The sequence below is a fragment of the Anomaloglossus baeobatrachus genome, chromosome 3 (genome assembly GCF_048569485.1).
Source record: "Anomaloglossus baeobatrachus isolate aAnoBae1 chromosome 3, aAnoBae1.hap1, whole genome shotgun sequence".
NCBI lineage: Eukaryota > Metazoa > Chordata > Amphibia > Anura > Aromobatidae > Anomaloglossus > Anomaloglossus baeobatrachus.
The window spans coordinates 335,227,018-335,246,227 of NC_134355.1; the positions used below are offsets into that span (position 1 = coordinate 335,227,018).

General features: G+C 43.5%; 1 protein-coding gene across 3 annotated transcripts in view; it reads left to right on the plus strand.

Annotated features, from left to right (window-relative positions):
* POPDC1 (popeye domain cAMP effector 1) overlaps positions 1-19,210 on the plus strand; it is a 186,861-nt gene that overhangs the window by 42,584 nt on the left and 125,067 nt on the right. For all 3 annotated transcript variants that reach the window (XM_075340087.1, XM_075340086.1, XM_075340084.1), the window contains exon 2: positions 15,529-15,747. In XM_075340087.1, coding sequence (XP_075196202.1) covers positions 15,540-15,747 — 208 coding nt within the window. In that variant the 5' untranslated portion in view covers positions 15,529-15,539. The remainder of the gene's footprint in view (positions 1-15,528; positions 15,748-19,210) is intronic.

The window sequence follows — 19,210 nt, forward strand, 5'->3', positions numbered from 1 at the left end:
CATAATAACGGAACGGACATACGGCATCCGATGTGTTTTTTGTAAGAACAGATGCACACGGAAGTGCTCCCTGTGTGCCATCCGATCCTACACAAAAAACATTGAAAAGATGGTCCTGTCAGTAGGTCCGCAAAAAAACAGGAACTGAACAGGACAGACAGAATGGTCGTCCGAATGAGCCCTAATATTTAGGAAATTGTGTTCTCTAATTTTGATCTCCAGTGTATGTATCTCTCTATTTTCTCTCTCTCTTTCTCTATATATACCGTGTTTAGATATATATATATATATATATATAGTATATGACAAAAGTGAGTACACTTCACATTTTTGTAAATATTTTATTACGGTATATCTTTTTATGGGACAACATTGCAAATATGACACTTTGATACAATGTAAAGTAGTCAGTGAACATCTGTGGGGCCTCCTCAAAAAGTAGGTGGAGTGGCGCAAGGTCTCTAACATCCACCAGCTCCATGATGTCATCATGTAGGAGTAGAAGAGGCCTCCACAAGATGGGGCGGGAGGTGATCCAGCTGTAATCCAGGTAATCCAACAGTTTAAAATGTAGCATTTATTGGTTTTTCATATCCAAATAATATTTGTACAAGAATTTAGAAAGTTTGGCTACTTTCCATGTTGAGTGTTTGGGGAATTTTTACCTCTATATTTGTTCCACTCCTGGTTTTGTCTTACAATCAGAAGAAACGTATAATAGAAACAAGTTGTATCACTTTTGTATTTTTCACCCACTGAGGTAAAAACCTCACTAAATTATGAATGTGTGCACGTGGCCTAAAAGGGTGTTCTGTGCATTAGCTTCCTGCTAGCCTGACATTATTTGTAAGCATTATTTGTCATGCATCCATAAGTGGATAATGCAGATATTACATTAACCTCTTTCACAAATTTACCTCTGCTTCTAAATAATAGTAAACTAGGTAGTTTGTAGAATGAATGATGAGCTGCTCATGTTGGGGGGCCTAGCAGGGGATTCACCTGTCACCCTGTGCCCATCCGAGCCTGCTTACAGCTCAAGTTTATTCTGAACGGAAACTACCCTTTTAAGTACTTGCACCATGCAGGCTGGAGGAATCACTTGTTTATAATACTTTTATATTCTCTATTACCTACAAATGTCTGAGCTGTGTTTTAGAGCTATGGTTTTGTTTCTCTGTGAGCGATTGCTGTGGAAACAACTACGCTTACTGCAGCCTTTAACAATAAATAAACTATTTTTATGATTGAGCTTGGGGCATGCTACATTGTACGGTACATAACAATTATTCCCCCCAGAGAACAGACTGTTTTGTGACTCACCTTTTCTACAATACGAGTCACAGAGCACACTACAAATTTTCCTCTGCTGATTTCGTCCCAGATGTGCAGGAAATCCTCATCAAAATCCACAAATCTGTTAGATGATGATTTTCCGCACATTTTTCCCAAGGCATTTTAAAGGGAGAAATCTGACATGAAATTCACAGCACAAACTGACATGATTTCTTGTATAGTAGAAGGTAAATTATGCTCATTTTTATTTTTTTGTTAGTGCAAGAACAGCCTATAGAACAAAGGGGGATTTTCATCTTTATTTTTTTTAAAGTGCTGCACTATGTTATGACTTCTGGAATGCAAGGGGAGAGATTTTATTGTTCATGTACTCAAGGCTCTTGTGGTTAAATTGCCGGCCAGCTCATATTTGTATGTGAAATGTTTTGCCCTTAATAATTATTTGTAGTGCCATCCTATAAAATAAATTTACTTTATATTACTGCGTTGATAACCAGTTCTATAATTTCAGTTTTCTGTTACAATATACATTCTGCTGTTTAACCATCAAGTGTTATTTTTTTTGTAGTTAGGCTGCTTTCACACTACGTTTTTTTAACATGCGTCATGAACGTTTTTTTGCTGTAGAAGTGGATCCTTTTTTTACAAAGAAAAACGCATGCAAACGCATGTGTTATTTTGCAGGATCCTGTCAATTGACGTTTATGGGCGGGCATTGGAGTCATGTGATCGGGAGTGATGGGAACTGAACGTGATAGACTGGGAGCTGGCATCTGACAGCTGCTGACGCTGGTAACGAAGGTAAACATCGGGTAACTAAGCGAAGTGCTTTGCTTGGATACCCGATATTTACCTTGGTTACGAGCGTCCGCAGCTGCTAGGAGCCGGGCTGCCTTCTCCCTGCACACATAACCAAGGTAAACATCGGGTAACTAACCAAAGCGCTTTGCTTGGTTACCCGATATTTACCTTCGTTACGATCGTCCGCAGCTCTCAGGCGGGGGAGAGAGAGAGGAGAGAGAGGGAGGGGGGAGAGAGACTGATCACGCCAGGCTGGTTTCTGGGCATGCTCAGTAGAGCAAGCAGGATCCTGTCTATCAGCATGCCAGCGTTCACATGCGTTTGCGTGCAGTATAGTCAGGATCTAGTGAAAAACAGTATTTGGACGCAGCTCAAAAACGCTACAAGTAGCATTTTTGAAAAAAGTTAAAAAACTGCAAGTCGCTGGATCCTCACTATAACGCACGCAAACGCAGGTGAACGCATGTTGACGCGAGTCTATTGCAAATGCATTGAAATGAAAACGCATTTGCACTGGATCCGTTTTTGCGTTAAAAAAAGTTCATGACGCATGTATAAAAAACGTAGTGTGAAAGCAGCCTTAGAGCTAGTGATGGGTGAGCACTACCATGCTCAGGTGTTCGATACTGGAAACGAGCAGTCAGAGTCTCGGGAGGGCTCAACTCCAGTATCGAGTATAATTTAAGTCAATGGGGTACTGTAGCATTTTTCTGGAAAATCTTCTGAGAAAATGCTCACGTTTCCCATTGATTTCCATTATACTTGGTACTCGACTCAAGCATCCGATCTGCTCGTTTCTAGTACCGAGAACCCAAGCATGTAGTGCTCGCTCATCACTAGTTAGAGCCTTAACTAGACATTTTATCATTCTGGCAATATGTGATGTAGTATGTGATGGGTCCCTACGCACAAGACCAATACAGGATCCAGTGCTGTCTCTTACACATTGCCGCTTTATGAGCTAAATATAGATCCTGAAAGGGTGCCATGTTCTCACAGAACGTGAAGAAATCAGTCCTTATCGCTGTCCTGTTTATCTACTTGGCAGCAAAGGAAAAAATCCTGGGATAATGTCCAGGACGTATACTTATCAGTCAACACTCACAAGAAGGACCCTCCAACAAGCTGTCAGTGTTATAAAGCAGTGCAAAGCATGGTCATTTCACAGGGCAGATATTCTGTAATGATGTTACAAATCAGTATATTTTTGTGATGCTAATCGCTTGTGTGATTGCTTGTTCTCAGTTTTTATAGAAAACATCAGGCAGATTCCTGTTTACATGAATGAATATGCCGCCGACAAGTGATCATTTTTATATTGGCATAAAAGTTGCGATATATGACAAGAGCGAGTTCTCATTGCATTTGTTTACACGGGATAGTAATTGGGAATGAAAATGGAAATGATATCTCAAGTGATTATTATCATTATGTAAAAGGTGCTTACATTTTGGACAAAAATTCTGTTTTAGGTTTTACATTGTTACTTGTCTGGGACTCTAACAATGATGACCTACTTTAGGATAGGTCATCATTACCTGATATGTCTGGGTGTGACACTCGGCACCCCACCAAACAGCTGTTCCCGATGTCACCTCTGGCCGGAATTACTCAGTTGCAAAGCTGCACAGCACAACTACAGCAACTATAGTATATAGTGGCCACGGCTGGGTACTGCACATCTGTCCCCTATTCGAATTGATAGTGGGTGATAATGCAGTACCTGGCTTTGGCCATTATTCAATCAGTAGAGGTTTGCTGAGTAGCTACAACTACTTCTGGCCAGCAGCTTCAACAAGAACTGATCTGTGGGGGTGCCAGGTGTCTCACCCCCGCCAGTCATACATTGATTACCTATCCCAGGGATAGGTCATCAATTTTAACCCCTTCGACCAATTCTGACCACTGTCACTTTCTGAGGTTATAACTCTGGAACGCTTCAACAGATCCCAGTGATTCTGAGATTGTATTTATGTTTACATATTGGACTTCATGTTAGTACTAAATTTTGGACAATATTTTTTGTGTTAAACTTTGAACTTTTTTAACTTTTTTTATCAGCAATTTCCCAGTTTTTCTACAAAATTTACAAAATCTTTTTTTTTTAGGGATCACATCACATTTGAAGTGACTTTGGGGCCATAGGTGACAGAAATTACCCAAAAGTGACACCATTCTAAAAACTGCACCCCTCAAGGTACTCAAAGTCACATTCAAGAAGTTTATTAACCCATCAGGTGCTTCACAGGAACTAAAGCCATGTGGAATGAAAAAAAAAATATGTACCGTATTTTTCGCTTTATAAGACGCACTTTTGTTCCCCCAAATTTTGGGGGAAAGTAGGGGGTGCGTCTTATAAACCGAATATATGGGGGGTGTACATATATATATATATATATATACTGCAGGGTCCGCTCTGGAGCGGTGCTGGGAGCTGGTGAAGCTGCGGGCGGCAGCCTTTGATCTCCTGCGCCCGCTCATATAATATGCACAGCCGCTGTCCATCAGCAGCGTGGTGCTGAAACTGCATCACGCTGAGGGGCTGGGGCAGCGGGGCATATTATATGTGCCTGTGCTCCCTTTGATCGCACATGATCCCCCCTGTGTTAGATATGGCCCCCATGCTGCTGCCCATAGTAAGGGTACCTTCATACTTAGCGATGCAGCAGCGATCCGACCAGCGATCTGACCTGGTCAGGATCGCTGCTGCATCGCTACATGGTCGCTGGTGAGCTGTCAAACAGGCAGATCTCACCAGCGACCAGTGAACAGCCCCCAGCCAGCAGCGACGTGCAAGCGACGCTGCGCTTGCACGGAGCCGCCGTCTGGAAGCTGCGGAGACTGGTAACTAAGGTAAACATCGGGTATGGTTACCCGATGTTTACATTAGTTACCAGCGCACACCGCTTAGCTGTGTGTGCAGGGAGCAGGGAGCCGCGCACACTGAGCGCTGGCTCCTTGCTCTCCTAGCTACAGTACACATCGGGTTAATTAACCCGATGTGTAATGCAGCTACATGTGCAGAGAGCAGGGAGCCGCGCACACTGCTTAGCTGCTGGCTCCTTGCTCTCCTAGCTGCTGTACACATCGGGTTAATTAACCCGATGTGTACAGCAGCTACATGTGCAGAGAGCCGGAGACGGCAGCACAGGCAGCGTGAGAGCTGCAGAGGCTGGTAAATAAGGTAAATATCGGGTAACCACCTTGGTTACCCGATGTTTATCTTGGTTACAAGCTTACCTCAGCTGTCAGACGCCGGCTCCTGCTCCCTGCTCGCTTCATTTGTCGCTCTCTCGCTATCACACACAGCGATCTGTGTGTCACAGCGGGAGAGCGCCTTTGAAGAAAACGAACCAGAGCTGTGTGTAACGAGCAGCGATCTCGCAGCAGGGGCCAGATCGCTGCTCATTGTCACACACAGCGAGATCGCTAATGAGGTCACTGCTGCGTCACAAAAAGCGTGACTCAGCAGCGATCTCGGCAGTGAGCTCGCTGTGTGTGAAGCACCCCTTAAATAAAAAAAGCTTTACTTATCTCCTCCAGCGCTGATCTTGCGTCTCCTGCTGCTGCTGTCTGTGATAAGGCATGCAGAGATGATATCACTCTGCCGTGCTGATCACATGACCGGCAGCAAGAACCAGGAAGTAAGGAAGCCGGAGCTCAACTGCGAGGTGGGAGACACAGTAGGGACAGCGCTGAGAAGGTAAGGAAAGAGTGTTTTATTTTATTATGGGCAGCAGCATGGGGGGCATATCTAACACAGGGGAGATGTGCCATCTATAGTGGCCATGGGCAGCACACATGGGGGGCATATCTAACACAGGGAAGATGTGCCATCTATAGTGGCCATGGGCAGCACACATGGGGGGCATATCTAACACAGGGGAGATGTGCCATCTCTATAGTGGCCATGGGCAGCTGTATGGGGGCCATATCAAACACAGGGGAGATGTGCCATCTATAGGGGCCATGGGCAACTGTATGGGGGCCATATCAAACACAGGGGAGATGTGCCATCTATAGGGGCCATGGGCAGCTGTATGGAGGCCATATCAAACACAGGGGAGATGTGCCATCTATAGGGGCCATGGGCAGCTGTATGGGGGCCATATCAAACACAGGGGAGATGTGCCATCTATAGGGGCCATGGGAAGCACAGGGGGACGTGTCCCAGCACAAGGGGGCTATATTCAATATAAGGGGGCCATATCCAGATTAAGGGGGGCTAATTTTAGGATGGGGGGCTATGAGGGACATATACCCTATATGATTTGTTAGACGGACACTGGCATTATAAGATGGACCCCATTTAACATTAAAAAAAAAAGATCTCTTTTCCTTCACCAAATTTGGGGGTGCGTCTTATAACCAGGTGCGTCTTATAAAGCGAAAAATACGGTAATTACCTACAAATGTTGCTCTAGCGCCAATTTATTCACTTTTAGAAGAAGTAACACAAAAAAAGGAACACAAGATTTGTTCCCCAGTTTTTCCTGAGCACGCTGATAACCCCACATGTGGTCAGAAACCTCTGTTTGGACAAATGGGAGGGCCTGGAACGGAAGAAGCAATATTTGTATTTATCCAAAAAATAAATAATTAAAAAAAAGACAACGTGGGGTCCACCCCCCCCCCCCATTTTTGATAGGCAGCTAGTGTAAAGCAGACGGCTGCAATCTGCAAACATCCCATTGCCCTGGTGCGATGGCAAATGGGGTAATATATGGGATTGATACCAGATGTGTAATGTCACCTGGCATCAAGCCCAGCAGTTGTGATTTCATGGCGCCTATCTGATACTCATCATCACTGTCAGTAATAAAAAAAAAAAAAAATGACAAAAGCCAGCGGCAAGCATCTAGTGAGAGGGAGGAGGAATCGTGGGGGATCAACACTGCACCAGGTACTGGGGAACACTGGGGGGGTATAGGGAGTAACCTCGCAGGACCTGGGGAGGAGTTTTCTGTCTCATGTGTCATGGCACATGCAATAGAAATCAGAGGAAGAGGGTGAATGCGGGCGGCGCGCTTGTGTGCGCGCCACCATCTTGGATTATCGGTTGGGGGTCGAGGGGGCACTTTGGCGACACTGGGGGACCGGAGGGGACTGGGGGAGGAGATTTATCTCTCATCTGACATGTTTGATCATGCCAGGTAAGAGATAAATCATTTTTTACTGGCGCTGTCATTTACTGTAACGTGATCATCGGTATACGGTGTATACTAATGATCACGTGTCCGGGGACCGGAAAAAATGGCCTGAATCATGATCTCCCGGGTCTCAGGTACCCCTGGTAGTTGAAATCCCGGAGATTTTCCAACACTGGGTGGCGCTTCAGGCTTTTTTTGGCAGAGCGTCTCAAAGTGTTGAAACAGAATAAGTACCCTGCAATTCCGACATTTTGAGACGTTAAACCATCTTTAAGGGGTTAAAGTTCTGGCCAACCCCTTTAATAATAGTATTCTGTTACTGTAATAAAATGGCTGCTGGTCTGCTCAGTAAGCTGCTGTTCTGTTTTAAAGGGAACCAACTAGCAGGATTTTCATATATAAAGTAAAGCCAGTACTATACCAGCACTAGGATGCTGAATGTAAGCACACCTTTTGTTCAAAGATTGGATGTTTTATTTCAGAAATATGTGCAAGTATACTTACAGCAGTGCACTGCTATTTGATTGACAGGTGCAACAGGAAGGGAATATGTGGGTCGGGTCTTGCTATCTATTCAAGCCCCTGTCTGTCTGCGCTGGGATTAACGTTTATGACACAGGGAGGAAGGCTAGACACGGATGAAACTAAGAAGACATACTTTCTCTTTCATAGTTCTGGCCTAGTTTCATCCTTTTGTATCTGATATATTGTTAATGGTGAATGGAATAACAAATTTAGAGGGTCTACCTGCTTCTGTAGAAAAATTGGGATGAGAATAATTTGATGCAACTAGGATGACACCTGAAAAAAAAATCGTTCCGTTTCTCTTGGATGGTAACACTCACATGAATGTGTGAATTTAGTCTAACACTGTAGTAGTTTTAATCGTTCAGTACAAGGACCCATTGAGTTAGATTGATTTATTCAGACATTCAATAAAATGATGGATCCAAAAATGAGATTCGTAAATCTCAGCATTTTGTATTGAAATCTGATTTTAAGAATCAGAAATGGATATACTTACTTAAAAAGCCTGTGTGCTTGGCGATAAAAAATTGGTAGCACGCAGACACTTCACAACGATGTGTTAATGCAGCCTTAGGCCTCGTGCATATGTTGAGTATATGGTGAATTTTTTACCTCACTATTAATAAGCCAAAACCAGTAGTGAACAATCAGAGGAATAGTATAATAGAAACATGTGCACTACATCATATAGTGTCTACAGAAACAGTGAGGAGACGTTTGCGCAACATAGGACTGCGAGCCAGGTGTACAGCAACAAGAGTTCCATTGACCGCACACTACTGCTCTCAAAGACTATCATGGTGCAAAGTACACTGCAATGGAGGCTGAAATGGAGATTATCCTTTTCAGTGAAAAGTGCAGTCTTTGTCTTGGATGTAACGATAGCTAGAGATTGGGCTAGAGATCACAAAGGGCAACACCATGACGAGCCCTTCAACAGGGAATGTGAAAGTGTCACTGAAGCCGGATTTTAACACAAGACTACGCCGCATGTCACTCTTGCTACTGTGAGCAGCCTACATGGCCTAAATGAGCTACCATGGCCTGCAGTGTCTCTAAACTCATATCCCATGAAGTACATGTGAGACTTTTCCTTCTTGGTGTTGCAGCTTGAGGATTGTATATAGCAGATGTACACATATTCGTGTCTACAGGTTATATTCCTGATCAGGCCAAATTTTTACAATTTGTTATGCATTACTTTGGGGAAATAACTATCACCTATTAGTGGTAAATTTACATCAATATGATTTGCTTTTATTTATAAAATACATCTAAAGTTAATAATTTAACATTTCTACATATTTAAAAGGCTAGGTTTACACGAACGTATAAAAAAAATCATCTAGTTTCATGTAGAAAATTTACATTGCTGGACCAGGCTTCAAAAGCCATGTAGACCATGCTGTCAGCCCATGTCAGTTTTTACTTGTAAGGTGGAAATAACTTGCATAGAAATCAATAGGAAAATCTTGCTAGTTGCATGCTTAGCTGTCTCCTAGAATTAATTTAGAATTTCAATAAGTGGATTATAAAGTAATTGATTACTTCATGTTGTAATTTTAGTAATACAGGTCTAATAGGGAAAATGCAAATAGGTGGGTATCAGCAATGAATTTCTTTTTAACTAAGCACTAAGTTTTATAAAACATATTGACCTACATTTATCAAACATTATACAGTATATAAAAAAAATGTATTACACCCTCACATTTTTGTAAATATTTGATTACCGTATATCTTTTTATGGGACAACACTGAAGATATGACACTTGGATACAATGGAAAGTAGTCAGTGTACACAGGTTGTATAACAGTGTAAATTTGGTGTGACCTCTAAATAACTAAATGCACAACCATTCAGGTCTAAACTACTGGCAACAAAAGTGAGTATGGCTCTAAGGGCGGCTTTGCACACTACGACATCGCAGGTGCGATGTCGGTGGGGTCAAATTGAAAGTGACGCACATCCGGCATCGCATGCGACATCGTAGTGTGTAAAGCCTAGATGATACGATTTACGAGCGCAAAATCGTCGTAATTGTATCATCGCTGCAGCGTCGGCGTAATCCATAATTACGCTGACGCGACGGTCCGATGTGGTTCCTTGTTCCTGCGGCAGCACACATCGCTGTGTGTGAAGCCGCAGGAGCGAGGAACATCTCCTACCGGCGTCACCGTGGCTTCCGTAGGATATGCGGAAGGAAGGATATGGGCGGGATGTTTACATCCTGCTCATCTCCGCCCCTCCGCCGTTATTGGTCGCCTGCCGTGTGACGTCGCTATGACACCGCACGACCCGCCCCCTTAGGAAGGAGGCGGGGCGACGGCCAGAGCGACGGTCGCAGGGCGGGTGAGTGCGTGTGAAGCTGGCGTAGCGATAATTTTCGCTACGCCAGCTATCACACGATATCGTACCTGCGACGGGGGCGGGGACTATCGCGTGCGACATCGCAGCATCGGCCTAAGTGAAAATGACCAAATTGTGCCCAATTTTTTACTCCCTTGTGTTATGTGACTCATTAGTGATAGAATGTCTCAGGTGTAAATGTGGAGCAGGTGTATTAAATTTGGTGTTATCACTCACACTGCCACACAGAATTTTGCACAAACTCCGCCAACTGTCATGGTGGCATTGGGCTCTGTTGAGATTGCAGATTTTGAAACTGATGATTTCTGTGGTGTCTGGGATCAACACAGGCAAACTCTGGCGTTGACCTGCTGTGTGCTGATTCATAGGCAGGCTAGTAAGAGTTCATCTCTGCTAGTCTGCTTGCTTCTTTAATTAAAAGTTGTGGGGGACCTATCACATCTGCTCCACTCCTATTTATGCTGGTGGAATCCTTCTACCATTGCCAGCTATAGTTTATTCTATTTTGGTCTGTGAGGCGTAGGCGTAGTGTCCCTGACTCTCTGGTGAAGTTGTGATTATTAGTTATTACCCTTGACTAATCCGGTGCATACAATCACTGGAGATTATTATGAACAAGTTCCCTTAACATTATCAGAATCCCTGTCCTTCCATCAGGGGAGTGTCGTTGTCGTCCCACTTGTAGTCATAATATACAATTAAGCAAGAAAGCTTAAGCTCTACATAAATATTTCTATACAGGCATAGTAGTACACTAAAAGTGGCAGCTCGCGATATCAACAGTTAACTCTGGTAATCGGCTATGCTCTCTAAGTACCGTATGCTCAGGCAGGAAGTAACGTTCCAGCTCACTTGGAGGCTGCACCGAAACAAATGGTAATTTCTCAGTCTCTGGTTCTCGATATCCAATCTACGGCGTTTGAGACCTTAGTCTGGTTCTTTTCTGGTTACGGTATTCGGTCTTCGGGTTCCTCTGGCGATGGTATTCAGTCTTCGGCTTCCTCTGGCAATGGTATTCAGTCTTCGGTTTCCTCTGGCGATGGTATTGGGTTTCTGTTTTCCTCTGTCAATGGTATTCTGTTTCTTGGTTCCTCTGGTGATGGTATTCGTTCTACAGTTTCCTCAGGCGATGGTATTCAGTCTTTGGCTTCCTCTGGCAATGGTATTCAGTCTTCGGGTTCCTCTGGCGACAGTATTGGGTTTCTGTTTTCCTCTGTCAATGGTATTCGGTTTCTTGGTTCCTCTGGTGATGGTATTCGTTCTACAGTTTCCTCAGGCGATGGTATTCAGTCTCCGGATTCCTTTGGCAATGGTATTCGGTCTTCAGGTTCCTCTGACGATGATATTCGGTCCTTGGGTTCCTCTGATGATGATATTCGGTCTTTGGGTTCTTCTGGTGACAGTATTCGGTCTTCAGGTTCCTCTGTACACTTCCTAGGATGCCCTCTGCAGACGACATGGGTCTGCTCCCCTATTAATCTTGGTGCTAACTCCCCCTTCTTGCTGCCAGCCCATCCTTTTATATTTTGTAAGTGCACCACAGTTGTCACCTTACTCGGCGTCTCCTTCTAACTTTTCCCTCAAGGAAACACACCCCTTGCAGCTTAGTTCCTGGCGACCCAGGTCCACTGGCAGATAGCGGTGTTGGTGTACAAATGCCGTGTAGCACTGAGCATGAGTATCTGCTTCTGGCGACCCCATTACACTTCAGTCATTGATTTAAAACCTTGACTGTAGGTGTTGTAAAATATAGTCATATTCTCAATACTGAATACAGACTTCATACAAGAAATCTATTAAAATGATAGTTTATATATTGTATATGTGCTAAAACCTTTTATATAATTCAGCACCATGGACAGCATTGAATTATAGGTTATTCAGGGCACGATGCTGGAAAATGTAAGGCTTAAAATTTCTATTTCACTGCAGCTGGGGAGTGACTGGCATTGTTATAGTAACAATATGCTATTAATATTTAATTGGAACGGACATGATACAATTGCCTTATTCTGCATTTGTGTTCTGTCTATGGCTTTTAAGACTGAACACTTAAAGATCTTTAAAGTGGTTATCTCCTAAAGTTTCACCTGCTGATCAAATGATCACAAGTAATGCTTCTGAAACCAGTGCTGAACCGTTACATGTCTCAGAGGAAGATGCAGCTGGCCTGTAATAATTTTTGCTGTGGTGTAGCATGATTTCTCAGACCTTCAACTGAATGACTCTGTACATTATTGCTGGATCTGATGTCAGATATGCTGGATCTGAGCCGTTCTTTGTTACCACTCTCTAAGACATCTATGTGCTCAAATAGGGCTTCAGGAAAGAGCTCATAATCATTATGATCTAACGGATAGTTGAATTCACTTTTCTGCTGAAAGTAGGACTAGACTAGTTCTGTCTATAAAGGTGCTCACCTCCCTTGAGAAAAGGATCAGATGTTTAAATGTAAACTTTCTAATCTATCTTGAGGTAGGAGGCCCACGTACACATTTGATAGTTGACCAGTCCTACTGTTTGTCCGACTTTGATGTATTTGGGAGGTGTTAAGGGTATGGTCATATGGGGCAGCGTTGCTCTGAATTTTCTGTGTAGGTATGCACACAGCAAATCTCATCCCATGGCTGCGTGCAGCCTAAAAATCTGGAACATTTTAATTTTACGTCAAAAAGTATCACCGTAGCTTTCACTGCTTGCAATGCCTAGGCTGAAAATTGCAGCAAACTATTGTCACAATTTGCTTAATAAAACTCTTATTTTGTTGTGGATTTGCCATGCATTTCTGTGAAAACCTGTCAGTAAAATAATCTGCTGCATTTGACCATACAGAAAACAAATCTTGAAGATTCAAAAGTAATTAAATGCTTTAATGCAGATGTATTATTACTGTCTTAAACTTTGACAACTGAAATGGTTTGTCCAGCACTGTTCACTTCTGCAACGGTAGGTGATCAGTGCCAATGATGTTACATCTACATATTGTCACGTATTGTCTGTACCTTGTGTACTGTACCTGCTTCCCTCTTCTCTGCCGTCTGCGTATAAGTGCAGTCCCCGACTCTTGTTCCCGATGGATGCTCACGTGATGGCTGGCTCTGCTCCCACTTAGGCTGCAGGCGCTGCACATGTTGTGAGAGGTTTCCTGCTCTTTAGCCTAGGGTGCGCTCACGCACCCTTCCTAATTTTTTATAGAGAGATGTGCGCACCTTGCTAAGGTGTCCCCAGCCTATTGCTGGGAGGCGCCAGCTATTTCAGACTCCTCACACTGATAGGAGGTGCAGAGTATTAAGTGACTTGTATGTGTTTCTCCTAAAGAGCTGGTGTCTTCTGTTCCTGAATCCACTATACTCCCTTAGTCTGGTCACCTGTCTGAGTTTGGTATCCTGCCTGTAGTCCGGTTAACCATTGTCCCGGCGTGCTCAGGTACCTGCAGATTCAGGGTCCGGGGTATCGAGTTACTGGCAATCCCCCTGGACTCCAGCCTAGTCCTGTGTCCTGTATTTGTGTTCCTGCCATGTGATGTAGCCTGATTTCCTGCCATGTGATTACCCTGATATCCTGCCATGTGATATACCCGAAGTCCTGCTGTGTTTCCTGATATTCTGCTGTATGATATACCCGTAGTCCTGCTGTATCCTATGAATAAAATCGTGTTTATATGTTAGCTGAAGTCTGGAAGTACCTGCTGTGCTGACTTCACTCTGCCGAGGTCCACGCCTGGTGTGCCCACACCACTCTGCTGCGGTCTGTTCTTATTGTTCTTCTGCCGCCCTGCTGTGGTTTTTGCCTGCTGTACTTGATGTTCGGTGTCTCATGACCTCTGCAAGATGTCTAGAACCTGACCTGATCCTGAGACCTGTGCCTGAGGTCCTTTTCCTGGTGACTTGTGTCTGATGTCTGCTGGTGCTTACCCTGCCCATTTCTCTTCAGGACTTTGCTCTGAGTTTCTGTTCCCCTAGTCTTGCTATTACCCGCTCAGCTGCCACAGTCCCGGTCACCTGCCCTGGGATTGGCACCTGGTGTCCTGCCTCACGGCGGGCGCTTAGTCAAACCACTCCCTATGCTAAAGGGTTGGTCCCTACTACTCCCAGATGCTTGCCGCCCTCCTGGATCTCTGGGTGTGTGTGTGTAACACATATATCTGCTGTGTAGCGTGCCTGATTGGTGGGTATTATACGCTTTTTCTAATGAATAAAACAGTTTCACCATACCTGCTGATCATACATGCTTTCTAGAAAGTGTGTGTAGATCCCATGTTATTGGCACCTCTCAACACTAAAGCGGGCTTTACACGTTGCGACATCGCTCCTTCCTTCCGCATTGCCGATGGAGGAAGGTAAGGAGATGTTCGTCGTTCCTGCGGCGTCACACACAGCGATATGTGGTGCCGCAGGAGCGACGAACAACATCGTACCTGCTGCAGCAACGATATTAAGGAAATGAGCGACGTGTCAACGAGCAACGATTTTTCACGTTTTTGTGCTCGTTGATCGTCGCTCATTTGTGTTACACGCTGCGATGTCGGTAATGGCGCCGGATGTGCGTCACTACCAACATGACCCCGACGATATATCGTTACCGATATCGCAGCGTGTAAAGCACCCTATACCCTTTGCAAGTAGAAAACAAGGTAGGCAATGTACCATAATGCCACAGAGGGCAATGCCATTTGATTGGCTTACTTTTGACCAATTTTTGTCCACAAATCTGGTAAAGTTTGAGTGCATTTTAAGACACACACCTTTTCTAGACCGTTTCCAAAACTGTCTAAAGAGACTAGACACCATAACAACATTTTTGGGCATTTGTTGGGCTAAAACTTAAAGCTCACTTCCAGATCAAAGCATACATTTTACCATAATTAGTCAACGTATGATAAATAATACTTAGTGCTAGCTGATGCCGAAGCTGTGATGCAGAACCTCGTTTTCCTGTCTACAAAATAGAAACCAAGCATGTGTACCCTGTATTTGCCAAATTTCTGTTTCATCAAATTTTTACTTCAGGCTAAAGGATCGATTAACTTAGTAAATCTTCCTGCCCATGCAGTATGTAGAGCGTTTTATAACTTTAGATAATTTATATACTATTTATTTATAATTTATATTGTGATCTAGTTTTAATCACATAATGCTAGAAGACTTCTTTAAGGATTCTTTGCTATTGCTGAGGAGGCATAGCTTTGTAAGGTGGGGCACAGAAAAAAAATAAAATATAAACACTGTTCCAGAATCAGTTGAACAGTGGCAATCAGTACTTATATTAAATGACAAAATCCAGTGAAGGTCTTCCTTAAAGAAGTCTTGTGATGACATTATACAGTTTTGGGGTTGCTGATATTTCCAGAAACTAAATTTGTGCTTACTGTTTATCTGGCAGGATTTGTAAAGATGACTGCTGAAAGCATAATAAGCATCATTCTACCGATAAATTCTACAGCCCTCGTTCAGAACACCACAGAAGATGAGGTGTGTGAAAACTGGAGAGAAATTCACCACCTGGTTTTTCATTTGGCCAATGTATGTTTTGCCTTAGGACTTGTTATTCCTACAACATTAAACCTTCAAATGATTTTTCTTCGTGCTTTACTATGTCTAGGTAAGTTATGGAGTGTGAAGACTCTGTCCAGTTTGCTGGATTTTATTTGTTATTTATAAAGAAGTTTACGGATAAATTAATATTTCTTTATAATATAACCTCAATCTGTTTTTTCTTTTGTTTCCTTACAGTCCTTATGTCTTTGGTTACAATCGTTTTGTCTTTGGTTACAATCCTTATGCCTTATCTTTTTCATCTCTTACTATGTCCTTTATTCAGTAGAGGTCAACTTCTACAATCCATTCCAAGATAGAAGATGTCACAGAGGAATGCCAGTGACATGGAATAATCATTCATCTGGCAGTAAAGTGTCTCTCACTAAGTGATGTGAGAAAAGATGTCAATCCTTGTCCCATAAGTGCTATATCAGCAGATAACCCCACCATATCCATAGCATGGAAATTACTACTTCATTAAATCACTTAGGAACAATTGGGTACCTTTGATGAATATCCTTTAGCTTACCAAATTCATATATTCTTTCCCCAATGATCCAGCGATTAATCTCCATCATACAGTATGTGTTTGGCCCCTGACAAAGAGCAGGTGTAGCACTGTATCAGCACCTTGAATGGAGGGAGTCTTGCACCATAACCTTCACAAATAACTGGAGAAGCAGTACTACAAGTTGAATCCAAGGTGGGATGCAGATACAGAACATTTGTCAGTAGTGTCTTATACACTGCAGGGTACTGGGGTCTCCATTTGTATGGACAAGGTTTTCTGCTTCTCATGCTCATTTTCCCCACGTGTGCTTGCTGAAGCTCGTGAAGATGCCTACACTCTTTCTAAGCACAGCTGCTTAGTGCTATAGTGAAGATATAACACCTCCATAAAATTTTAAAGCAAAATAACTTCATATGTTTGAGTATGGTGGTACCCTGAAGATTGTTCACACAAACATGGAGGAAACCATTCTCACAAACTCCAGCTCTGCAAGGCAACCGTACTAACCACTGTGCCACCGTGCTGCCAATGAGTTATGTATAAACTGACCATTAACTAAAACGCGGATATAAGTGACCTTTTTAATACCAGAATTTTCCTATTATAGAGATATGAATACAGTGTTTCTACTTCTACTGCCCTTAAGGCCTCTGTCACACGTTCGTGCCTCCGGTACGTGTATGGACAGTTTTCTCACGTACCGGAGACACGAGCACACGTTGACATATGTTTTCCTATAATTTCGGGCACACGTAATTATTTTTGCACGGAACGTGTGTCCGTTCCGTACTTACGTGTGCCCGTGTGCTCCATACGCCGACATGTCCGTTTTTCTCCAGCATCATAGGTGTCACACAGAACGCAAATGTGTCACACGGACCACACGGATGTGTTCTGTGTGACACGCACTGGAGAAAAGACGTGTCTTTTGAAAAAAACCAAACCTTTACTCACCTTCTCCAGCCCTCCTGTCTCTGCCGCTGCTGTCACTTGCTGCCGACCGCCGCTCATTATGCTCATTTGATATTCACTGCGGCCGGAAGCAGCATAGGGGAGTCGGCCGGACCGGAGACCGAAGATCAGCACCACGATCAGCGACGCCAGGAACAGGTGAGCAGAAAGTTCCCGTTCTCCGTGTGTTATCACGGATAACACACGGAGAACACACGTGTGCCATACACACAGCACACCGAGGACAATCCGCATCTTTGACACGTCCGTGAAACACGTGCGTGATTTTCACGGGCGTGTGACAAAGGCCTAAAGCTGTTTTATTATATATTTGTATAACGTTTCAGATGGGCGCCTGAGAAAAATAACCCCTCTTTTAATTTAGCCTGTACTATTCACAAATAAATATAATTTATTTCCTTATCCCAGGGTCACAGGAGCGTAGATTTTCTCATGTAAGTGATACAGATCAGTTATGCAAATGACACTCGGATCAAGCTATGATCAGAGCTTGATCCGATTCACTCTGATGAGTGGAATGGAGCCTACTGTCAGGGGAAGATAGAGAACCACATTTCTCCATTGTTGGAGTTAGTGGAAATTGGACTCCACTCACATGTCATCCGAGTGCAGTGCAGTGTACTTGCAAGCAGGTCCAGAGATCTATACAAATTCTTGTTGGTTCCACAGATCCCTGAACACCACTTTACATCACTTTATCACTTCCAAATAAATAAAAGTTATATTTGTTTGTTCATAGGAGGAGTTCAGTAAATTAATAGAGGGGAAAAATTTTATTTTTTTTTTGTTCAGGTGCCAAAGTGGCATCTGAAACTATAAATATAAAATATAATCATTTATCCACTGCCTATTCAAGTCATTTTTTATTATTATTTGATTCTGTTTTAATATTCACCTAATAAATAAACTCTCATTAAAAGTTTCTAAAGTATGTGCAGTGGAACTGATATTGTACTCTCCAGCCGTGACCTTATGCATTCACTATTAAATTCAGATTATTTTTTTTGCCTTTAATTAAATGCCATTCACTTTCATACACATTTGGTGGCTTTGCATTCCAAACTTTCAGATTGCGCTGAGGAAATATAAATAGGTCAAGGAGTTATATCGGCTGGATTAAATGCCAGGGCTTGACACAAGATTTGTGGTTTGCTACAAATCCTGAAAATTATAAGCCATAGATCAGAGGGCCCTTCAGAAGTGACATATTTCTTTGTTGATATTTATAAAATATGACAGCTATGAGTGATTGGTAATGCTTCTTATTTAAATGAAAGCAATTTAGTGAGGTTTAATGTGTTTTTTTTTCAGTATGTGATCTATTTCTTTACTTATAAGTTAGACATTATTTTAATTAAAGGGAACCTGTCATCAGAAATTGAGCTTTAAACCTAAAAGATTACCCCTCTGCAGCTCCTGGGCTGTATTCTAGCAAGCTTCCTGTACTTTTTGTGCCCCCTTTTAAACCAAATTAAACATTTTATAAAGCTGTACCTTTTTGTCTGCAATTCTTGTAAATTCTCCATGGGGGCGGGCTCTCTTGCGTCCGTTACTGTCCCTCCTTCTGGTTTACGCCGTCCCCCATTGCTTCATTTCATAGATCAGGACGCTGCCCACAGCGCCCGAGGTCCCGTGCACGCGAGGACTGCTGGTGACGTGGATGCAGGCACGATATTATGGGCGGCGCTGTGAATGCATCACAAGTGCCCGCCCATAATACCGTGGCCGCGCTCTCCCCTTTGCCTCCTGCGTTCTGCGCAAGCGCTGGCCAAATGATCCGACGTCACCTTTCCCATCTTGCCCTGCAGCAGGAAATAGATGGGAGGAGCGGATCAGGCCACCACAGGTTACGAGGAGACGCTTGCGCAGAACTCAGGAGGCAAAGGGGAAAGTGCGGTCACGAGGTTATGGGCGGCACTTGCTGATGACACTCACAGCGCCGCCCATAACCTCGTGCCCGCGCAAAGCGTCACCAGCGGTCACACGTGCACACAGTGCACGGCACCGCTACAGTCGCACAGCGCATGCGCGGGACCACGGGCGC